Below are 23675 nucleotides of genomic sequence, written 5' to 3'. Positions count from 1 at the left end.
GGGACAGTTACTAAGTGACTAAAGGGTCGTGTATAGGATGTGGATACACTGGACAAAGGGATGATTCAAGTTCCAGGTGGAATGGAGTGGAATGGCTTGAGATTTTATCACATTACTTAGAAAAGCACATAGTTTAAAACTTATGAATTGTTTGCTTCTGCAATTTTCTATTTACTATTTTCTGACTGAAGTTGACTTTGGATAATTGAAATCGTGGAAAGTAAAACCATGAATAAAGGGGAACTATTGTATCCCAGAGGTATGGGAGGAAGCTGCAGGGAGCAGCTCTGAGGCCAGAGTGACTGAGGGATCAGGGCCTTGCTCCTGGTAGCAGTCACTAGCCAGCTGGGTCTGCTTTTGCAGGGACACAAACATTCGATTCTCTGCGGAGTTGCGTAGGCTGCAGAGCCTCCCCAAGTGTGAGCGGCTTCCACTACCATCCTTCCTGCTGCTACCTTTCCAGCGGATCACCCGGCTCCGCATGTTGCTGCAGGTACCTTTTCTAAAACCCACCAGCCCACTGAAGGACTTTCTCAAGAGTCTCTGAACTGGTCATCACCATTTCCTACCCCCAAATCACTCCTAATCTGGGTCTCTCAGTTCAGGACCCACCAAGCCATACCTGGCGATACCAGAATGCCTAAGGGAGCAGAATAAGTGCAAGAAAAGGGCCTTTGACTGGAGACATGAGTTCTAGACTAACCTCTGCCCAGTCTCTAACTAGTTGATATCACCTCCCAAGGGGCAAAAATTGGTTCTCTGGGGGATGAAAATAAAATCTTAAATATTCCAAATGGTTGTTGTGTTTCATAATGGTATATAAGCAGATTTACAGAATGTTTGTAGAATTAAATTTTCTTTTGGTAGGGAAGACTGGGGTGGTAGCTCAGTGGTAGAGTGCATGTCTAGCATGCTCAAGATTCTGGGTTCAATCCCCAACACTGAAGTTAAATAAATAAAAAGTAGAATTTGTGATGGGTAGGACATGTAGGGGAAAAATGTCTTAAAATCCTTCCTTTTTTCCTGAGGAGAAAAAAGAAGGTTGAGAAATACTCTTCTAGGGCTAGGGAGACAGCTCAGTGGTAAAGCACTTGCCTAGCATTCATGAGACCCTGGTTCAACCCCTGTCACCACATTAAAAAAAAAAATAAAAAATAAACAACAAAAAAAGATTTTTTTAAAAACCACAATTACTTTTCTATTGCAAAGTAGAGATTCCTTTCTAACCAGATCACTTAATATAGAGATCTTAATGTGAATAGTCCCCAACTACATAATCATATTTTTTATGTCTTTGTTTTTTGCAGGCCTGGGGATCAAACTCAGGGGCTTGTGCCTGCTAGGAAAGTGCTATACCACCAAACTATTCCTTCAGCCTATATTCTTTGTCTTATTCAGCTTTATCTATCCTTAGTACAGATAACACAAAAATAAAAATGATACCAATCATAATATCTTAATGACTATTGAGTTGTGGTTCTAGGTATAGTTCTTAGTGCTATAGACCTGTTTAACATCACTGACAACTGTGTGGGAGCAGTAACTATTATTTACCCTACCTTATAGAAGAGGAAGCTGAGGCACAGTTTCAATAACTTGCCCTAGGTCATGCAGAAATAAGCGATGGAGCCGAAATTGAAATCTAGGCACTCTTAACTACCCTGCTATATTGTTTGCACTCAGAGTGTGGTTAATAATTATTAAAATAATAGCAACCCTCTTTTATCAGACTTTTTTTGGGGGGGTACTGGGGATTAAACACAGAGGCGTTTAACCACTGAGCCACATCGGCAACCCTTTTACATATTTTATTTAGAGACAGGATCTCTTTGAGATGCTTAGGGCCTCCTAAGTTGGCGTGGCTGGCTTTGAACTTCATGATCCCCCTGCCTCAGCCTCCCCAGCCTCTGGAATTACAGGCGTGCGCCACTGTGCTTGGCTTTTTTTTCAGCTTTTACTATATGCCAAGCTTGTGTTATATTACCTCCTTAACAATGCCATTGATATGTTATGTAGGTATTTGCATTTTACAAATGGGGAAACAGGCTCAGAGAGGTGACATGACTTGCTCAGGTTTTTGCTGCTGGTGAGCTGTGAGCCTGATACTTGTTCCCATAGCCCTGTGAACCCCAAACTTAGCATTTCTCCAAGCCAGTCAGGTTCCTTTGAGTCGTGGCCCCTCTGAATCCCAGAACCACTGGGCAGTGGGCCCAGTTACCCTTCCTCCTTATCCCCAGAATATCCTGCGCCAGACAGAGGAGGGGTCCAGCCGCCAGGAGAATGCTCAGAAGGCCTTGGGTGCTGTCAGTAAGGTGGGCAGGAGGAAGAGGGGGAGAGGTGACCAAGTGGGAGGGAAAGGTGGGAAGGAGCAGGGGCCCGGTTGCTGCAGTGGGTGACTCAGCTCCGCTCACTCAGATTATTGAGCGTTGCAGTGCTGAGGTGGGGCGCATGAAGCAGACTGAGGAGCTGATCCGACTCACCCAAAGGCTGCGCTTCCACAAAGTCAAGGTTAGTGCCTGCCCAGATCCTCTATCTTGCCTTTCCCCAGGGTGCTGCGAAGCTAAAACCTCCTTTGTTTTCTCTCAGGCTCTGCCCCTAGTCTCCTGGTCGCGGCGCCTGGAGTTGCAGGGGGAGCTGACAGAGTTAGGGTGCAGGAGAGGGGGTGTGCTCTTCACCTCCCGACCCCGCTTCACCCCGCTCTGCCTGCTGCTCTTTAGTGACCTGTTGCTCATCACTCAGCCCAAGAGGTGGGTCCTGAGGGGAGGGAGCCCAGACTGGAATGCAGAGGAGGCCTCCAGCGGGATTCCTGCTCTCCTTCTGAACACCCTTTTTCCTGGGCAGTGGGCAGCGGCTACAGGTTCTGGACTATGCCCATCGCTCCCTGGTGCAGGCCCAGCAGGTTCCAGACCCATCTGGTCCCCCTACCTTCCGCCTCTCCCTTCTCAGCAACCACCAGGGACGCCCCACCCATCGGCTACTCCAAGCTTCCTCCCTGTGAGTTGTCTCCAGAAAACATTCTTGGGGACTGGGGGTGTAGCTCAGTGGTAGAGCACTTGCCTAGCATGCACAAGGCCCTGGGTTCAAACTCCAGCATCAAAAACAAATAAACAGAAAACATCCTTGGGGCTCTCCTCCTCTGACCTCTCAGACCCCACCAATCCATTCCCCATTTTTTCACCTCTATGACTTCTGTCTCACCACCAGGAGGATCTCCTGGGCCAACTGACCCCTCCCTTTATCCCCACCAGATCAGACATGCAGCGCTGGTTGGGAGCCTTCCCTACCCCAGGCCCTCTTCCTTGCTCCCCAGACACCATCTATGAGGACTGTGGTGAGTGTCTCCTACAGGGGAAGAGGGAAGGAAAAATGAGCCTTAAGGGAAATATTGGGGAGAAGCTAAAAAGAATCTGGATCCCACTGTATGCTCTCTACCAGAGTGTTCCCAGGAACTGTGTTCAGAGCCATCTACACCTGCCAAAAGTGAGGGACAGATGCTGGAATCCAGAGCTCCCTCCAAGCAACTGCACAAGAGCCCCGAAGGTGAGAGACTCTTTGAATTACTCATTCAATCCATGTGCATTAAACATGTACAAAGGCCCACTCCTACCCTGCTGGAGCACGTGTTCTTTTTCTTTCTTTTTTTCTTTTGCCGTGCTGGGGATTGAGCCCAGGGCCTTACATATGTTAAGCAAGTGCGCTACCACTGAGTTATATTCCCAGTCCTGGAACATGTATGCTAATGGAGGAGGCAGACAATAAAGAATAAACATGATAAATAAGTAAATAATGTGGAGCATGTTGGAGGTGGTTAGTGCAATGGTTAAAAAAAAAAAAAAAAAAAAAAAAAAAGGAAAAGGAAAAGAGTAAGGAGGCCAGGAGTTCCAGGGTTAACAGAGTTACAGTTTCAAATAGGGAGGCTGAGGTGGACCTCAGTGAGGAGGCAACATATGAGCTTGATGCACATGAGTAATTCAGACTCATGATCAGGAGGAATAGTGTCCCCGTTGGAGGAAATAGGCAGTGACAAGACCCTATGGCCTGCTGTTGTGATGGAGGAAGGGTAAGGAGGCCAGAGTGGCTAGAGGGGGCCAGAAAAGGGGAAAGGAACAAATGAAATTAGAAACAGAGACCATATCTTGCCAGTCCTTGTAGGTCCCTGTAAGAACTCCATGTTTTACTCTAAGTGGCATGAGGCGCTCCTACAGGACTCAACAGAGGAATGACCCAGACCCTCTCTGAAACTGCTGTCACTCGCAGAGCAGCATCTGATGATGATGTCCTTTCTGCCGATGATCCAGGCTTCTCCACTAATTCCCCTACCCACCTTGACCCCCAAAGCCTGAGATCCTGTGGAGCCTCCTTTCTTCCTCACCTGCCCTCTGAACCCACCCCACTTGAGCCCCTGTTTCTCTTTTCCCAGGCTGGCTAAAGGGGCTTCCTGGGGCCTTCCCTGCCCAGTTGGTATGTGAAGTCACAGGAGAACAAGAAAGGAGGAAGCATCTTCGTCAGCACCAGAGGATTCTTGAGGCTGTTGGACCCTCTTCAGGCACCCCCAGTACCCCCGCACCCTGATGCAAGCTGGGATGGGGCACAGGTTGGGGTGCTGGCAGCGCACATGGAGAGGACAAAGCTAGTCCAACCATCCATTGGATTAATTGTCAGTGGAAACACTACCTCTAGTGGCAACCAATGGGAGCTGAGCATCAGGACTGGGCAGCCAATGAAACAAGGCTGTTTGAGCCCATAGCAATAAGAAAGAATAAGGATGGCTTGAATGTGTTGCTAATGGAGACAGAGGCTTAGTACAGAGCAGTCAGTGGGTACTGAGCTGACTGAGCCCCTTGCCAACAAGTATCTCTGCTATGCTCACAGACGAGGAGGACCATGCTGGTCAATGCAGTTAAAAAAGGAGTGCATTAAAGATCAAATCCCATAGCCAATAGGGATGAGCATGGACCCATCCAGCCAAAGAAGACGGGGATCTGAGCTGAATCATTCAGTGGTCACCCTACTTGGTTCTACAGCAACCACTGGTTCTGCCTTTTGAGTCTGGGAAATACTAGATTCCATTCCTGGGGTACCTCCTGTGTGCTCTCAAGCCAGTTCCTCTCTTCTAGGAGAATCCAGAATATGCATCTCAGAGAATGTATGTGTATGAGCATGTGAGCAACTGTGTATATGTATAGGAAAGGCCATTCTGCTGAACATGTGTGTGTGTGTGTGTGTGTGTGTGTGTGTGTGTGTGTGTGTGGTAGCTATCCTTCTGTGACTGAATGCTCCGTTTCTTTCCTCACCTTGCATTTTTCCTTTTATTCTCTCCAAGAAAGACATTAGGTCTGAGTCCCAGAAGAGCTGAGTGAGTCAGAGGCAGAGCTTGGGGAGGCCAAGGAACAGAAGATGGCCAGTAGCTTGGACTCAAGGTCCCCTGAAGTCCTTCTCCTTGCTCCAAATACTGGCCAAATAATTCCTGCCTGCATTTCCCCCAACTTGAACTATCATGTCAGCCAGCCTCAGCCTTAGCCTGCACTATGATTTAGGTCCCAGGTTTGGGTGATGAAATGGGAGCTGTGGATCACAGGCCTGCTGCAAGTCTCTTGGTCTTCTCACTTCCATCCTGATCCTCTCACAGAAAGAGGGATGAACAGTGGCGTGAGACTGGAGAACTAGTGGTGCTGCCCAACCCAAGCAGAGCACCTGCTTCCAGCTGAGGAGCTGCCTCCATGATACCCGAGGAGGTGAAGGCTGGAGACAGCAAAACAGGCAGTTGCTGGCTAGTCGGGGCCCAGGCCTGGGACACAGCCTTCCCTGCACTAGACCATTACACCTTCCCTTCAGCTCATGCATGGTAACTGGCCCAGGACAGAAATTGCCATGTCAACCCCAAGAGGTACAGGGACACTGGAGATTTGGAGGGACTTAGAGGGAGAAGGGCACTGGCATTTAGCGTGTCTGTGACTTTGAGATTCACCTAACCTGGTGCCTGTTGTATGGAATAAATGTTGGTGGAGTTATATAGAGGCTTTACCAGGGCAGTGTGTGCTTAAAGGAGCAACGACCTACAAACATGGTTTTATAAGGGGGAGCGGACCTGGCTGGAAACGTGTCAACAGCAGGCATCTGTTCCTCTGGAATTGGGGCTCAGAGACCAGGTGCAAGTCCTGAATGTGTTGGTTCACTCATAGCTCCTGAGACATCTAAGGTGGCAGTGATGGTGGCAGCAATAGCAGTGATTTGAAGGGCTGCTGCAGGTTAGGGAAGAAGTCTGGGTAAAACCAGGCATGATTGGGGCTCTGGAAGGGAATGAAGATGCAAGGAGAAGGCCAAAAGGAGAAGGGAGTTGACAATAAAGGCTTCTTACTGAGCAGCCAAGCATCTCTGCGTGATTCAGTTCTGTACCTCTTTATGTTCCATGCACTGTTTCAGGATCTGAAGAGACAGATGATGAAGACATGATCCTCATCCCCAGGGTCCTACATGGGGGCAGGGGGACAATTACCAAGTCAACAAATAAATAAACAAGATAAAATAATGTAGTAGTCATGCTATGAAGAAAGTACAGTAAGGACTGTGACACAGAATTGTGTGTGTGGCAGTTGGGGTGGCTTTAAGAAGACCCTGGAGTAGATGACATTTGAGCTAAGACTCAGATGACAAGAAGGAAGCAAACACGGAAATATCTGGGGAAGATGGCAACAAGGGGATTATAGGCCAGGCGCAGAAGGTAGAGGGAGTGGGGATGGAACTGATGCATGTACTCCTTCAAGTTCCCTGATGGCGCGAGTCTCTCCCCACCCCTCTTGCTCTTGGGCATGAATTAGAGACAAACATACTCAAGAGACAGTCGGACAGTCCAGGGGCAGACACATGTGCCCCACATACTTTCCCTCCTGGCCTTTCACTTCTTACTGAAGTCCTACACTAAGGAAATACCCATGCTCCAATTCAGAAGTTCTGATGTGAGATAACGGGAACACAGGGACCAGTTAAGACTTATTTTGGAGACATCAAGGCACATAAAATATAACCATTTGTTCCAAGAGACTGAATAAACAGGGGAGAAGGGAAATCGACATGTTTCCTGTCTTCCTAGAGTTGGTTTCTTTTATCTCAGAGCACCCTTTTCATTTTGGGATGTCATGAGTATGTCTGGAATCTGCCCATCTGTTCGTGAGACCTGAAGGGCCTGAAGCACAGCTATATGGGAAAGGAGCAGATATGGGAGAATGAGAACCCCAGTGAGAAGAGGTTAGATGGAAAGCAGAAAGGGGATGAGGTAGGGAAGAGGAAGAATGATGGAGGTGCCGGGATATGGCTGTTACAAGTCCTGGTAGTAGGTTACTTGACTCATCCTGAATTCTCTCCCTCCTCGCATCACTCTCCCACTCTCTGCCAGGCATTGGCTTCAGGATTGAACCCAAGGACGCTCAACCACTGAGCCACTTCCTCAGTCCTTTTTATTTTTAAAATTTGAGATAGGGTCTCATTAGGTTGCGTACAGCCTCGTTAAGTTGCTGAGGCTGGCTTCGAGACTGCGATCCGCCTGCCTCAGCCTCCGGAGCTGCCGGGATTACAGGTGTATGGCATCATGCCCAGCACACTGGCTTCTTGATCACGGTTATGTACAGCCTCCCGGGTGATAATCATTTTCTCCTTCCAGCCCACTTCCTTTCCAGAGCCCTACAGCGTGGTTGATTCTCAGGCCATCCCTGAAAGCTTCTCCCCTCTTCTCCCGCCTTATTTGCGAGGCTCATTTCCCCCTTAAACTGCAAAGGTAATTGCGGTTCTGGTTCTCCAGGTTGGCCAGGATACTAGGCAGGCGCGCCATTCCAGAGCAGAAATACTTCTTTTTCTACAGCTCCACCACGAATTTGATGGACTCCTGCAGGCGGGGCCCGAGCTAACTTCCTAGCACGCCTTCTCCAAACCGTGGTCGCTGTAGCCAACGGGATCCCAAGAACGCCTCGGTCCAGACCAAATTGAGCTGAACGCCCCTCAGCACCATCAACAGTCTACCCTCCGGGGCGTGGCCAGGCTTACCTAACTCCGCCCCTTGTACATGACCCCGCCTCTAGCCTTGGCCCCGCCTTCCCGAGGGCAGCCCTCCAAATCTCTGAGCATCACCTGACCCACGGCGCTAAGAGCGCGGGTATTGAAGGCACCGCAGCCAGGTCCCTAGCACATCTTTCGGCCGGACTCTGTCGCCTGGTTCTCAGTGCTCGTTTCTTAATGACGCAGGGTCGAGGGCGGTGGTGACCCAACCCTCGAAAGAATTCTTAAGGAATTGAGGCGCAAGCATTTCCTTTCCAGACTGCAGCGCGCCAACACCCCTCGACCCGCTACTCACGACTCGCGGAACAGTCAGCGGTCGCCCAGGTGATTCTGAGGTCCAGGGGCTGACGTTTAACTGATCGATCCTGCTGGGATCGGCTTCGAAGCCCACCCGGTCAATTTTGCGCTCAGCTCTCGCGCTGTCGGACGCAGGATTTTAGCATTTTACTTCGATTTCTGCACGCACCTTCGCCACTGGATATTGAGTCGTGGTACTGGTACTGCTCCATTTCCAGCCCAGTTCTGAAGTTCCATCTCCTCCCTGCTCCACTTTCCCGCCCCCCGTAATCTGCACCCCTCCACTTTCCCCAGATCTCTGGAATCACCCTTCCCCCTCTTCCCTTCGGAAGGCCTATCCCACTTTGTCCCCTATTAGAAATCTGAAGTTGCTCTTCTAGGGAAGGAGTTGGGGTCGAGTCCAGATTTTGTGGGGCCAGTTTCCAGAAAGAGTGGAAAATATGGATTAAAATTGAATATGAATGTTTTATTGAGAGCGATTAAAGAAATATTAAAGCATATTCTTTTAAAATAACCAAAAAATACAAAAAACAACCTAAAAACCAGAAAAATAAAATAATTTAATGAATTTCTTAACATATCTCCAATATTTTTCTCCTGTGATTCTTGGCAGCATATTGTCATTGCCACTTCATATGACAGTGATTTTATACAGAAAGGATAATTTAGCTTTTCTTCTAGCATGATGATTGAAGTGTATTTATAATAGATATTTTAGATAGGTTTATTTCAAATTCTCCTCTTTCTTCTTTTTTAGTATTAGGGGTGCTCTATCACAGAGCTACTCCCCAGCCCCACTCCCCCCTTTTTTTTGAGACAGGGACACACTAAGTAGCTGAGGCTGGACTACAACTTGCCAGCCTCCTGCCTCAGATTTCCGAGTTGGCAGGATTACAGGAGTGTTGCCACCTGCCTGGCTTCACTATTTTTTATAGATCACAGCATATACATTTTTATGAATTTTGTCAGATTTTGGAACAAATCTATCAAGTTTTACATATGATTTCTTACAATTTCAGGGCATTTCAAGTTTCATGTGCAGCTACTCATTTTATATGCTTTCAGAACTAGCAGTTCTCATGACCCAATCTTTCCATAGATATTCTAACGACGTGTGAGTTTTGTGTCCAATCATAAAGAAAGTCAAACATTTTCCAGTGAGTTTGCTTAAACAAGTAGCTTGTCTAATATTAGTCACGGTCTTATACGCAGCCCAGTTGTACCAGGACAGTGAGAAAGGTTGCTGGGAGACCAAAGAAAATGCCCAGAGATGATGTATGTGGCATAAGGCTTTTTTTGAGAAATGTATATGGGGAAGGTCCAGTGACAATAAGCAGAACAGATAGCACCTCTCTCCCTCACTGTGCTTTGCCAGACTGTGTCCCTTCTTTCTTATGGTGTTTTGTCCAGTGGAGGCAGACTGGATAAGTGACATTTATCCTTTTCACAGTGCTCTCAGTTCCATACCAGTCACCCTGAGAGACGGGTTTCATATGTTAGACTGTAGAAGCAGTGAAATTATCATCATTAGCTTGCTTGTATGACCAGCATCCCAAGGAGCAACTGTCCTGGTGTAGCTTTCTAAAGATCACACTAACTTGCTCTCATTCCCAGGGTACATAAGAGAAAGCCAGTATCCGTCAAGATAATATATATCTGGATGTTCTGGCCCAGGTTCTCATTATTCCCTTAACTCAGCTAGGTTTTTGGAAAACACAGGGAGCATTCATAGACATAGTGCTTTACTGTCCCCTTTTTCTTTAATGGTGATACAGCCACACAGAGTCCTAATTGATTCAGCTAATCCACAATAAACATTCTCCTCAGTAATTCCAGAGTTGTCATTTACCTGCCTGGCCCTTCGTCTACATACTTTCTTGTTTGAAGTTTGTGGATCATTCAGTGAATTTCCAAATTGTAGGATGCAAATATAAAATGTGTAAAGCTACCTCAAAGTCTGCTTGCTGGTTAGAATATGCAACTTTGCCAAAACACGGATCAGTTTGTTCATGATCATGGCTTTTCCTTTTATTTTAAAACTAGACTGGACACTTAGAATACCAGGGTGCAAATACACTGGTTGTACATTGATTTTATCCTCTCAGCCTTATAGCCACAGGCTCATAGCTTTACCATTCACTTTGTACTTGGATTTTGTAAAAAGGGCCCAGGGCTTGGGTCAGTCATTTTGAGCTTAGGTCACATGTTCACCCTTTTATAGTCCCCACTGGAACCACAATGATGAGTTTTCAGGGGTCAATATACAGGAGATAAGCAAATAGAGATAAACAAAACATGATTATTACAGATGAAGATGTTTGTCAAACATGGCTTTGTTTTTCTGATCAAATTAGTTTTTTTTTTTTTTTTTTGCCCAGGGATTGAACCCAGGGATGTTTAACCATTTAGCCATATCCCCAGTCCCTTTTTTGTATTTTATTTAGAGACAGGGTCTCACTCAGTCCCTTAGGGCCTCACTAAGTTGTTGAGACTGGCTTTGAACTCTCGATCCTCCTGCCTCAGCCTCCCCAGCTGCTGGGATTATAGGCATGGGCCACCTTGCCCAGCTCAAATGAACTTTTTAATAACTCACCCCTGAATTGCTTTGTCACAGGGGAGTTTTTACTATGTGGCAGAGGACAGGTAAAAAACACAGACCCTCCACAGGTGAGCAGATGGCCAAAACAGAACCCAGATGAGGCTGGCTCACATCTTATTACTCTTCCCAAGCCCACTTTGTCATTTATTGGTGCCACCAATGGAATGGTTCTAATTTTTATTCTGGGAAGATGGCAGGTTCTCTCTTGGTGACAGGTGCAGGCATGTGACCTGTTAAACAGTTAACTAATTATATGTGATTAGAAGGGATGTGTTTCCATTCCAGGTCGAAGCTTTAAAGGTCAAAACTTGATTTGCACACTCTTTTCCCCTTTGACTTGGCAACAACTGGTAATAGTCCAGATGGCACCTTTTCCATCAACCTAAGTTCTGGAATGCGGACAGCATGCAGAAGAGCCCCAAGGCAATAAACAGTGATGTGGAGCTTGAGAAACAAAGAAACAAAGAAAGCTTGCTGTTCTAAGCTATTGAGATCTGGAGGTTTTTTTGTTTTTTTTGTTTTTTTTTTTTTTTGCTTTTTTTTTTTTTTGGTGGTTGTTTTTGTTTGTTTTTGGTTACTCAGCACTGCCTACGCTGGGAAAATGAATGGTTGGATGTCCTGTCTCCTGACGGGGATCCTTCTAATGAGAAATCTCTCAGCAGCATAGGATGTTCAGATGGTTAAGGAGCCAAATTGAAAATTAGGTGCCCATTACAAAGGCTTTTAAGAGGAGGAAGAAGAGTTGGCCCTAAAACACACAAATGTCTATGAGATAGGGCATAAGATAGAGCACCACCATGTGGATCAATAGAGATCAGAGTGCGCTTGGAAATTGTGGGAACAGGGAAATTCAATGTTTGGCAATATGGAAGGCTTCATTCAGAAGATGGTGAGTGAGTTCGCCTTGGAGCTATGGTGGCCTTTCATGGAGCTGTCACTCCATGGGGCACTTATTGGGCAATCTGCCAAACATTTCATCTTGATGACTGTCTTTCGCACCTAAAGATGGGTTCCCAGAAGTCATATTCTGCTTCAGAATGACCTTGACCCCGAAACAGATTGAATTTGGTGATTCCCCTCTAAAGTTGAGGACAACTTTCTCATGCTGAGAGTGGAAGCTAAGGGGCTGAACCAAGGAAATTAAAAATGGCGATTGTCTTCTACACTACTATGTCTAGCACTGGATAATTATATCTTTATATGTATATTTCCTGCCTTTTGACTGCTGCCTCTTGTCCTTTAAAACTTTGCTCACCTTCAGAGATTTTTGAAGATGGAACTTTTGAAACAATAAGTTTCTTCTATCTTCCTTCAAATCTGGCTTTGAATAAAGCCTATTTTCCTACCAATTTGATTCCAAATATTTCTGGAGCAACAAGAGGTATAGCCTAGCTCCTTCTACTGGGGGATATTGGTACTGCAGGTTAACAACCCCTACCCGTGGCTGATTGGTCCAGGAATGTACAACTGCTCCAAGCAGAGCCAATCAGTGTCCTTCCGTGAGAATTTGGGATTGGAACTAAGAAATACTCTTAGTTTCAGCTCTTTGAACAGAACCAATGTGAAAATTTAGGAGTAACAGAAAAATGAAACAGACACAAAGATGTTGTATATAAGAAATGGAAGCCAGGCCTAGTGGCATGCACCTGTTATCTCAGCTATTCAGGACTCTGAGGCAGAAAGATCGCTTAAACCCAGGAGTTCAAGTCCATTTGGAAACATAGTAAGACCAGGAAAAAATGAAGTAAAGAGAAAAAGGAAGAAAGAAAAATGGAAAGAAATTTCTTCTTTGAGGTTGACTGCATCTCCCTTCATATTCTGTATCAGAAACTTCTGTACACTTTGCAGAAGAATTAATCTCAAACCACAAATTTAGATGTGCAAAACATTATTCAATTCTCTTTCTTATAACTGAGCTTAATGTTTGAGTTAGAACCCTCATTCCATCATGATAATAGTGGAAGACAAAACATACTACTCCTCACCCTCACTTATTAGAGTTTGGGCACCATGTGTCAGTGTGTCTCCCAGGGCCCTGGTCAACTGTCTTCCCAGATTATACTAACATTGATTCTGTCCATGGATCACTTTGGTTCTGCTGGCCCTGTGCTGCTTCATGTTATATTCAGACCATGAGGGTATTCTGGGAAACTGCCCAAGTTCCTAAATTTGCCCAGATACCATAATCATTCTTTCCTGGGGACTTTCAGCTTCCCTGAAAATGCTGCAAGGAGCAAGTCCTTGTGTCTCTTTGTCCTCTCCTCTACTCTGGGAATTCCTTTCATCCTTGGGTGAGTATCCCCACTTTTCTGGCCATGGTTTCCCTTTTCCACTCTGCTGATATTCTAGGACACTTTGAATATCCAGAGCTCTTGAGTGAGACTGTCCAGATTCTAGTGCTGGCTCTAACACTTGCAAGCTCTGTGACCTTGAGCAAATTGCTTGGTTTCTTTGTTTCTGCTTTCAAAACAAACAGCGGTCATGATAGTTCTCACCTGTCTTCATTTGGATTTCCCCAAGAGCCAACCCCAAGATAAAGATTTGAGTGCAAGAAGTTACTGGGGAGGTGATCCCCATGACACATTTATAAAAGAGGTAAGGAAGTGAAACAAGGCAGGGAAGAAAGTCAATAGAGGCTATCAAACCAGTTACTACCAGGGCAATTGGAACTTAATCCCAGCTGGGACCCCTGGTGACAGTAAAGAGTAAGGTTGGGCAAACTATGGCTGGGTCATAAAGCAAGTTGTTATATATTGGAGCAACCATTCCTTTCTATGCACATATGGTCTGTGACAACTTTCACAATATGTTAGCCGAGAGAGTAATTATAATAGAGACTGTATGACTTACAAAGCCTAAACTATGTATGATCTGGACCTTTGCAGAAAATGTTTGCTGTTCCTGCTACAGGACGTGCATCAGAGTTATCCCAACCTAGGGGTAAGGAAGTTAGGGAATTTATCTACCAGCTCTCCCACTACCATTAGTTGAGGGATATCACCCTACTTCTTGACTCTCCTCTCCTCTCCTCCTTTTACCTTTCAGTTTACCTCTTCTAGGTTTTTGGTTGGGTATTGTTAAGGCTGCTGTTTACTTTTGAAGCTATAATTAAGTTTTCCGTGTTTTGTCTATCTGTTGACTCTAAGAGTCTAAACTAAGTGAATAGTGTTTACATTACATATTGTGACAATATAAATATCTTCCATTGCCAAGTTGCTAATCACTAAGATTACATTTCTTTTCTTGAACTTAATTACTTTTTTCTCTTTACTTTTTTTTTTTTTTTTTTTTTTTTTTTTTTGGTGGTGGTGGTACTAGAAATTGAACCCAGGAATGCTCTACACTGAACTATACTCCTAGTCCATTTTATTTTTTATTTTGAGACAGGGTCTAGCTAAGTTGCCAAGGCTGGCCTCAAACTTTCAATGCTTCTTCCTCCTGGAAAGAGCATGTGCTACCATACCCAACCTTTAATTAACTTTGAAAAACAGTATTTGATATATTCATACAATTACATGAAATCTATGTTACCTAAAAATTATAATGAATCCCTGTGGACCTATCACCTAAGTCAGGAAGTAGATTATTATCAGTAATATACATTTGCTAGAGTAACCTTCCCTGTCCCACTCTGCTTCCCATGAGAAGTCACCATTGTATGATATTTTGTGTTTCTTATTCCATTGTATTATTATTTTGCTACTGAGGATGTAGCCCCCGGGTGCTCTACCACTGAGTTACACCCCCAGCCTTTTTAATTTTTTGTTTTAAGATAGGATCTCACTAAATTGCTGAGGCTGGCCTTGCAACTCAAGATCAACTCTGACTCCTAAATTGCTGGGATTACAGTTTTACATCACTGTGCCCACTGCTTTTTAAAAAATATCATGCAATTGTAAGTTTATGTCTGCTTAAACTATGTTTTGTTTAGTTGTACTTGTTTATGAGCTTTGTAAAAAAGTGGTATTCTATTAATTATAGTGTAATTTTCCAGGATAACATTCTTTAGAAAATATTATATTTCTTAGATTCTTCCATGTTGTGTGTTACTGTGAAAACTGGTTGTTGCTACTAAAGATGCTTAGAAAACTCCAGGAAAAACTGAAAAGAATTCAAGAAAGGAAATAATCTTGATGATCTCTGGTTCTGTGTGAGTGACTTTCCCAAGGAGTGCAGCATCCCCTCTTCCAGTCTTGTCTCCAACTCCTCCCATCTTCAGGGTTCAGCTGCCTGACTCAGTGCCCCAACCAAGGTTGATTGTTCTTCTATTCTTTTTCCTTTCTTTCTTTCTTTCTTTCTTTCTTTCTTTCTTTCTTTCTTTCTTTCTTTCTTTCTTTCTTTCTTTCTTTTTTTCTTTTTTTTTCTTTCTTTCTTTCTGTGTGTGTAGGATTGAACCCGGGGCACTTAACCACTGAGCCACATCCCCAACTTTTCAAATATTTTATTTAGTGACAGGGTCTCGCTAAATTGCTTATGGCCTTGCTAAGTTGTGCCAAAGCTGGTTTGAACTTTCAATCTTCCTACTTCAGCCTCCTGAGCCATTGGGAGTATATGCGTGCATCTCTGTGTCTGGCACAAGGCTAATTGATATAAGGATGCCACTTGACCCTGACAGAGATGGAGAATGTTTGGATGTGGAACTGAGAAGTCCGTACTCTGGCAGTCATAGGTGTCAGATGCACAGCTCTTGACTTGAGGACCATATTTCCCACTGTGTGCTCAAGAGTAGAGAGGCAGGCTGGTCTACAGAAAAGGAGCAAAACACTTAGGGAGGGGAAGACACCAGGATCTGAATCTAAGATTCCAACAGTTTCTGGGGTCCTAATGCACATGTGACCTTGGGATTCAGAATTAACTCTCACTTTGAATAAACTAACTTGAATTCCACTTCATTGTTCGCAGCCACTAGTATGTAATGACACCTGCCAGGAATTATCCTTTATGCTTTTTTTTTTTTTTTTTTTTTTTTATACCAGGGATTGAACCCAGGGGTTCTTGACCATGGAGCCACATCCCCAGCCCTTTTTTATATTTTATTTAGAGACAGAGTCTCACTGAGTTGTTTAGGGCATTGCTAAGTTACTGAGACTGGCTTTGAACTTGCAATCCTCCTGCCTCAGCCTCCTGAGCTGCTGGAATTATAGGCGTGCACCACTGTGTCCAGATTATGCTTTTGCTCCTTCCCTGTTTGTTAGTGAAGATTGAAAAACAACTAAAAATCACACACACACACACACACACACACACACACACACACACAGTCTTGCTAAGTTGCCAACATGGCCTTGAACTTGCAATCCTCCTGTCAAAACCACCCAAGTCACTAGGATTACAGGTGTGTGCCACCATGCCTGGCTAAAAATGATAATTTAACAGTAATAAGTACACTTACTGGGAATTTACTATGAACTAGTGTGTGCTTTTTGTTTATTATCTCATTTGATACTCAAACCAAGTCTATGAGACAAGTATTATTGTCCTTATCTAATAGGTGAGTAAATTTAGTCATAAAAAAGCTGTATGACATCTAGGTTCACAAAACTATTAAGAGGAAGATCCATTCTTTATACCTCTGCTAATGGACACCAAAGCCTGTGTTCTTAACCATGTATATCATTGTTTCCAGGAAGGAAACCAGCTCTGGCAGAGTTTAAACTCATTTTCCAAATTCGAAAGGCTCTTGAGAGTTGCAGAGGCTATCTGTGGTCTGGAAGCCACTACTATTAGATTGTCATGGGTGACTTATTTATTTTCCTATAATTTAAAGGGGAGGTTAGAAGAGTATTCTCAGTCTACACTACACCTCCAAACCCCTCTTCATCCTATATTTTCCCTATTATGGTGCTGAGAAAAAAAGAAGGGAAGTAAAGAGGTACAGAGAAGAAGGAAGGGGTTGGTGACTGTTGATTATAAGTGAGTAAAGATGGGAGGAGGGAAAGGGGTTGAGGAAAGTTTGTGGGAAGGTTGGTGATATTTGAAAGAAGCATCCAAAGAACAATGGAGGGAGGATGTTTTCCTGGGGACATGTTCCTTCTTCCTCCCCTGCTCTATCTGTGAGCATTTGGAATTGGGGTTAGGGCAGAAGAAATAGGAAGCTAAAAGTAGATCCTCAGAGACTATTGCCTTAGTGAAGAGAGACAGAAGCCAAGAAAGACCTTAGATCCACCATTCTGGGCTGGGCTTGAGGAGCAGAGTTTTGAGAAAGGATTAGAGTTGAAGCCATGGTCCCCTCCCCCACCTCACTGCTCCCCTGGAATATTCCATGGCAGTTAGGGGCCCTGTCCTGCTGAATGACTTGGGGGCCTTTTCTTGGATCTGGAGCTCAAATTCCTAATAAGAGGCCCCCCATTCTTTCCTAGACCCTAGCCCCTGTGTTGTTAACTGTCTGCCTGATGAAAATATTCAGAAAATGAAGGACAAGTAAGTCCAGCAAGGGAAGAGGGAGATGGGGTAGAGAAGAAAAGGGATACAAAAGAAGTGGGCAGAGTCTCTGTGGTCAAAGGAGAAGGAGACCAACATCTGAGGCCTGGAAAGGAAGGGAAAGACTGGGAGGCAGGAGTGGAGGTGAGCGTGGGGCAACAAGAAAGGATGCAGACTGCCAGACCTCTGTCCTTTCTCCCAGGAGTAAAAGGAGATTGTCCACGGATCAACGCCGGAACTCCATATTACCCTGGAAATGGAGAGTTGCACATAGCTCCCGCTGGATGGCACAGGTGGCAGCCTCAGAGCTCAGTCTAGTGGCCTTCATCTTCCTGCTGGTCATGCTCTTCTCCAAGAAATGGTTATATACCCCTGGGAGCCGCTTCTATAAGCACTATCCCAAGGATATAAACAACAGAATCCACACCTCAGTCCATGTCATGTCCCAGGGACTCGTGCATACCTGCATATCCAGGAGCTGTTCCCAATTAGAGGATGAGAAAGGTGAGTTCCGCGTCCCCCACCCTGCGCCTGCCTGCCGTTAACCTATGTGGTTAACTGACTATTCTTGTCCCCTTTCTCCAGTCATTTTCACTCATTGACCTGCAAGATGGCTCCTCTGTCTTTAAAACCTCCGAGGATTATTTTCCCCCTCCACCTTGGAAAAATCAATTTGCTTGACCCCAGGGAAAATGTCACTGCTTTAGATAAGATCGAGAGTCAGGTCTGTGCTTATATAAATGTTGTGGGAGTGTGGACTCAACACTTATAAATCACTTATGAATCATGTATTTCACCAAGGAGGGCTTGGAGGTGGGGATCTGTTTCTTCTAACCTGGCATAATCAGAGCTTTTAGAGGCCTCCCTGGAATGTTCTCTCCCACTCCCTGGTCCCAGGCACTTTTCTTCTGCCTCAGGCCTTGTTCCTCTGGGCCCACTCTGGATCTCAAGAACTTTCCTTTTTCTATGTATGACTTTCTTGTTCTTTTCTTCCCTGAATTATTCTACCTGCTTCATCCCTTACTTTTTAAAAATACCTTTATTTTATTTATTTATTTATTTACTTTTATGTGGTGCTGAGGATCAAACCCAAGTGCTAGGCAAGTGCTCTGCCTCTGATCTATAACTGTAGTCCGTATCCCTTACTTTTTATTTTATTTTTATTTTTATTTTTTTAAAGGTTACTCATATTTAAAAAAAAATTTTTTTTTAGTTGTTGATGAACCTTTATTTATTTATATGCGGTGCTGAGAATTGAATCCAGCCTCACACATGCTAGGCAAGCGCTTTACCACTGAGCTGTAACCCCAGCCCTCATCCCTTACTTTTTAAATTTTATTATTATTATTATTATTATTATTATTATTATTATTATTATTTTGGTACTAGGGATTAAATCCAGAGGTGCTTAACCACTGAGCCATATCTCCAGTCCTTTTTGTTTTTCATTTATTTTGAGACAGGATTTCACTAAATTGTTTAGGGCATTGCTGAATTGCTAAGGCTGACTTCAAACTTGCCTTCCTCCTGCCTCAGCCTTCCAAGGAGCTGCAAGTACAGGGGTGTGTCACCATGCCTGGCTTCATCCCTTACTCTTTCAAGTCTCGTGCCGACCCCTCACTCTTAGGAACTGAGCTTCCTTTCTCAGCTTGGGGATGACCAGAACTTTCGATACCTACTTCTATTTGTTCATTCCCCTTAACATTAAAAAACAAACAAACAAACAAAAAAAAAGTATACGGTTATTATTTTCTTCTATTGTGAAAGCAAAACTTTTTATAATAATAAATTTGGGGAAACAAAAATCATATTCACATCTATTCCATTTGTCCAATTAAATCCTCACTCAGTTGTAAAAGATAGAAATTATTATCCTTACTTTATAGAGAAGAAAATTGGATCTTGAACTATCTTGTTCAGGCTCATACAGTTATTAGGTGAATCACATGAAATAGCAATATTTGACTACTGCTCACTTACCAAAAGCAATTTCATATGGATGAACTTGATAAAGGCATGTATAGAATTATAAGTCAAACGTGCTTTGTTTTAAAGCTCATGGAAAGACCTTGCTCTGTGGTACTATGCAAAGATGCTCAGAGGGCCCTTTTTTTTTTTATTGAAAAAATTTCAATGGCTTTTGCATAGTTGTATTTATTCTTCATCAACAATTTTATATTATTTAAAATGTTGTCTTCCTAATACATAATCATCCTTACTATAAGTGATTATAATATTTAATCAATTTATCATCATTTACTTAGCTATCTTATCTTCCTATTCTTAGAAAGTTTATTTCCAGTTTCTTTTTTTCTTAATTTGCATACCAAGTCTCTGTTTTTCCAATTTCAATTTCTTTTTTTTAGAAAAAAAAAGGAGTAGGCTGGAGTACAGCTCAGTGGTAGAGTATTTTCCCAACATGCACCAGGCCCTGGGTTCAATCCCCAATACAAATAAATAAATAAATAAATAAGTAAATAAATAAAAGTACAAAGGACTAGAAATGAAGCTCAGTGGTGAAGGGCCCCTGGGTTCGATCCTCAGTAACTCCCCACCCTCTTCAAAAGTATTACATGCTTGAGTATTCCTTATCTGAAATGCTTAGGACCAGAAGTGTTTCCAAATTTTATTTTTTTAGGATTTTGTACATAATGAGGTTTTTTTTTTTTTTTTTTTTTTTTTTTTAACTGGGTATTGAACCCAGGAGTGCTTAACCAGGAAACCACATCCCCAGCCCTTTTTAAAATTTTTATTTAGAGACAAGGTCTCCCTGAGTTGCTTAGGGCCTTGCTAAGTTGCTGAGTCTGGTTTTGAGCTAGCAATCCTCCTCAGCCTCCTGAGCTGCTGGGTTTACAGGCGTGCACCACTACGCCCAGCCATAATGAGATTTAAAGAAAGGACCCAAGTCCAAACACCAAATTCATTTATGTTTCATGTACATTTTATACACATGGCATGAAGATAATTTTATATAATATATTTAATGTGCTTAAATTTTGAATGTGACCCATGACATGAGGGCAGTGTAGAATTTTCCACTTGTGTTGTCATGTCAGCACTCAAACAGTTTCAGATTTTGGAGCATATTGGATTTCAAATTAGGAATGTTCAACCTGTATGGCAATTTATGCTTCTACTAACATGTGAGAGTGCTTGATTCATTGTATCTTTGCCAGTCAGGACTAACTAGAAATATATACAAATGTAATTCTTTTCTTATTGAAAACAGTAGCAGTTATTGTGAGAAATGCAGAAAAGTTTAAGAAAAAATAAAAATCAACTCAAACTTCCTCACATAGATGTACATTACAGTGGACATTGTAATGGATTTCCTTAATTGCAACCACTCAACAGGTTTTGTTCTGGAAACCCCACTTTGGTTGTAAGCACTTACTCATGTCATTGAGTAATTATCATATAACCTTAATTTAAAAATTTATTTGATTAGGTAATATATGAACAGAGTAACATTTCAAAAAACAGAGAAGATTATATAGCCAAGTGTGCCACCTACCTCTGGCAGTCAATCTCCCCTCTCCCCCAGTTTCTCACATGTCTTCCTAGAGATGTTCTAGTCAGGGACAAATGTCTATCATGTCACCTTTTGTGTGTGTGTGTGTGTGTGTGTGTGTTGAGGATGGACCTCAGGGTCTTGCACGTACTAGGTAAGTATGCTACTGCTGAGCTACACCCCAGTTCTCATGCCACCATTTTTAGTGAATACACAATAATTCAATATATGGGAACACTGTGATTTATTATCCAGATCTCTTGAAAATCTGGGAGCTTGTCGGACACATCTCTGCACAGATCTCTATACTTAGATTTGGGTGATTATTCCTTAACATAGATTCTCAGAAGTGTGGCTGGGTCAAAGTGTCTTAACAATTCAGAATTATTTTGATATTCCGTACCAGAAGGCTCACCAGAAATGCTACCTACCAGCAGTACATCAGAGTGCCTCTTTTCTCCTTATAGTCTCCTATACTAGGTATTATCAATTTTATTTATTTTGTAATTAAAAAAGTTTGTGTATATGTGTGTGTGTGTGTGTGCTAGAGATTGAACCCAAGGTGATTTACCACTGAGATACATTCCCAGCACTTTAAAAAATTTTGTTATTTTTATTTATTTTATTTTATTTATTTATTTTTTAGTTTGAATATCCATAATATATTTTCACATATATTCTCATGCATGTTATTATGTATGAATTATATACATTCATATATATATATGAATATATATATATATGAATTCATATATATATATATGAATGTACCCTAATGGCAACCAAATTCCTGCTCATACATTTTCAGCTACATAATCATAAACTATAACTCAAACTAATCATAAATATCATCTCAAAAGAAAAATAACTATATAGAAATTTATATCCACTTAAATATTTTCATGAACATATTTTTGTGTGTGTGTGGTACTCAGGATTGAACCCAGGGACTTGTGCATGCAAGGCAAGCACTCTACCAACCAAGCCATATTTGCAGCCTTTTCATGTATAGTTTTATATACGTATTCATATTTATATTCCTATATATGGATAAAAATGTTTAAACCCTAAACTAACCATAAGTATTTTTCTACATTTGTCCGTACCTACCAATACACCTCAGAGAAACAAATAATATAAACATAACATATAAACATAAACATATACATATAAGCCGTAATATTTTGCATGAATATTTGGGGAAATAAGTATTTGGGGAAATAAGTTCATAAATTCACATAAAAACCAGCACTTTTTAAAAAACTTAAATTTTGAGACCAGGTTTCACTAGGTTGCTTAGGATCTCACAAAGTTGCTGAGACTGGCCTATGAATTTATGATTCTCCTACTTCAACCTATAGAGTCACTGGATTATAGATATGTGCCACTGTGCCTGTATCAACTTTATTTTGATGTTTACCAGTTCAGTAGTTTTTAAAAACCATGTTTGTCGATTTATGTTGAGTCTCACATTTACTGACATATGCATTTAAAGTTAAAATTTTTCCATTTTTTTCTATTGAGTTATTCATTTTCACATGGTGGGAATTATTAAGCAATATCCATATCAAGAATCTTGGCTTGTGGGCTGGCGATGTAGCCCAGTGCTAGAGCATTTTCCTAGTATGCCTCAGGTCCTGAGTTCAATCCCTAGTAAGGTGGGATGGAAATCTTGGCCTACTTAATAAGTGTAAGCATGATTCTGTTGTTATCACAAATGTGCATTTCTTTGGTTATAAATGGAACTGAACAGAAAACAAACAGTTCATTTGATTATATTTTATCTTTAATGAATCCTGAACTCATTCTGTTTTGTTTTCCTCAGACACTTTTCAAATGTGGACAAATCAGCCAGTCTTTGGGGTGGCCAAGATAACCTTCATCTTGGCCCTGGTGATAGGCTTCATGCTCACCATCTGGTTGCACCTGCCATACCTGCTAGGTCTTCTGAGAATGCCTGCCTTCGGCTTGATTGGGACCATCATGAGCTTCTGTGAAGGTGCCCCCCAGCTCTGAAAAAGGTCCTTAGTCCTCCTGACCCATGTCTTCCTGGGTACTTCTCCCTTCTTTGGGTGTGGTATGGAACTTTTGGGGTGATGGGAAAAGAGAACCGAGAGCTAAGTTAGATCATTTCCCAGTTACTGGAGAGATGGAGTTGGAAGGGTTGATTCCTGTGAGCCTGGGGGTGGGGAGTTGAGTGAAGTGCTGTGGACTGTGTGGTGATGGGAGTTGTAGTTTGTGGCTGTAGCTCAGCTGCTGGGGAAGAATCCTCTGTGGATTCTTAAATGAATAAGACCTCTCTATTTCTGCCTCACAGTTACCCTCATTTTCTCTGTCCTCCTGTTGTTCCCTGTTAACCTCTGGATCTTCGAGGTAAAGAAGAATTTGTCTGTTCCTCTTGGTTGGAGCTATTTCATTGGTTGGCTGGTGTTTATCCTATATGTCACTTGTGGTGAGTGGCCAGGAGAGCTCTGGGGGAAGGAGAGGATGTGGGTGGGTCAGGGCAGAGAAAGTGTGGAGGGAAGGGGCAGGCAATCCTCAGGGACAAGTTCTGAGGGAACCTCACCCTTCTTGTCACTCTTCTTCCCACTCTCCAATTTCCCTTCCCCAATCCCCTGTCCTTTCCCAGGAATCCTTTGCTATTTGAACCACAGAACTTTCTGGAGAGTGATTCTGAACAATTCCTCTCGCATCATGTTCTCCCATAGTAGTTCCAGGTCAGAGCAAGACCTTCTGAATGATCAGACTGTCTCAGACATCAACCAAAAGGAAGTCCTGGGTCCTGAGCAAAAGAATTAG

The 23675-nt window shown here is 43.0% G+C and overlaps 2 protein-coding genes across 2 annotated transcripts in view; both read left to right on the top strand.

Annotated features, from left to right (window-relative positions):
* The window catches only part of ARHGEF15 (Rho guanine nucleotide exchange factor 15), a 13813-nt gene extending 5617 nt beyond the window's left edge, over positions 1-8196 (top strand). The window contains exons 9-16 of the mRNA XM_079134773.1: positions 364-493; positions 2238-2312; positions 2416-2508; positions 2587-2747; positions 2842-2994; positions 3249-3331; positions 3436-3540; positions 4421-8196. Coding sequence (XP_078990899.1) covers positions 364-493; positions 2238-2312; positions 2416-2508; positions 2587-2747; positions 2842-2994; positions 3249-3331; positions 3436-3540; positions 4421-4572 — 952 coding nt within the window. The 3' untranslated portion in view covers positions 4573-8196. The remainder of the gene's footprint in view (positions 1-363; positions 494-2237; positions 2313-2415; positions 2509-2586; positions 2748-2841; positions 2995-3248; positions 3332-3435; positions 3541-4420) is intronic.
* Positions 5721-23675, top strand: ODF4 (outer dense fiber of sperm tails 4; the record flags this gene model as incomplete). Its single annotated transcript, XM_079130355.1, has 6 exons — positions 5721-5845; positions 8236-8373; positions 17568-17869; positions 22702-22875; positions 23194-23328; positions 23506-23675. The coding sequence occupies 6 exons, from the start codon at positions 5721-5723 to the stop codon at positions 23673-23675; spliced, it is 1044 nt and encodes a 347-aa protein (XP_078986481.1).

Source organism: Sciurus vulgaris (genome assembly GCF_902686455.1).
Source record: "Sciurus vulgaris genome assembly, chromosome: 3".
Classification (NCBI taxonomy): Eukaryota; Metazoa; Chordata; class Mammalia; order Rodentia; family Sciuridae; genus Sciurus; species Sciurus vulgaris.
This window is presented reverse-complemented; position numbering and strand designations above follow the sequence as displayed.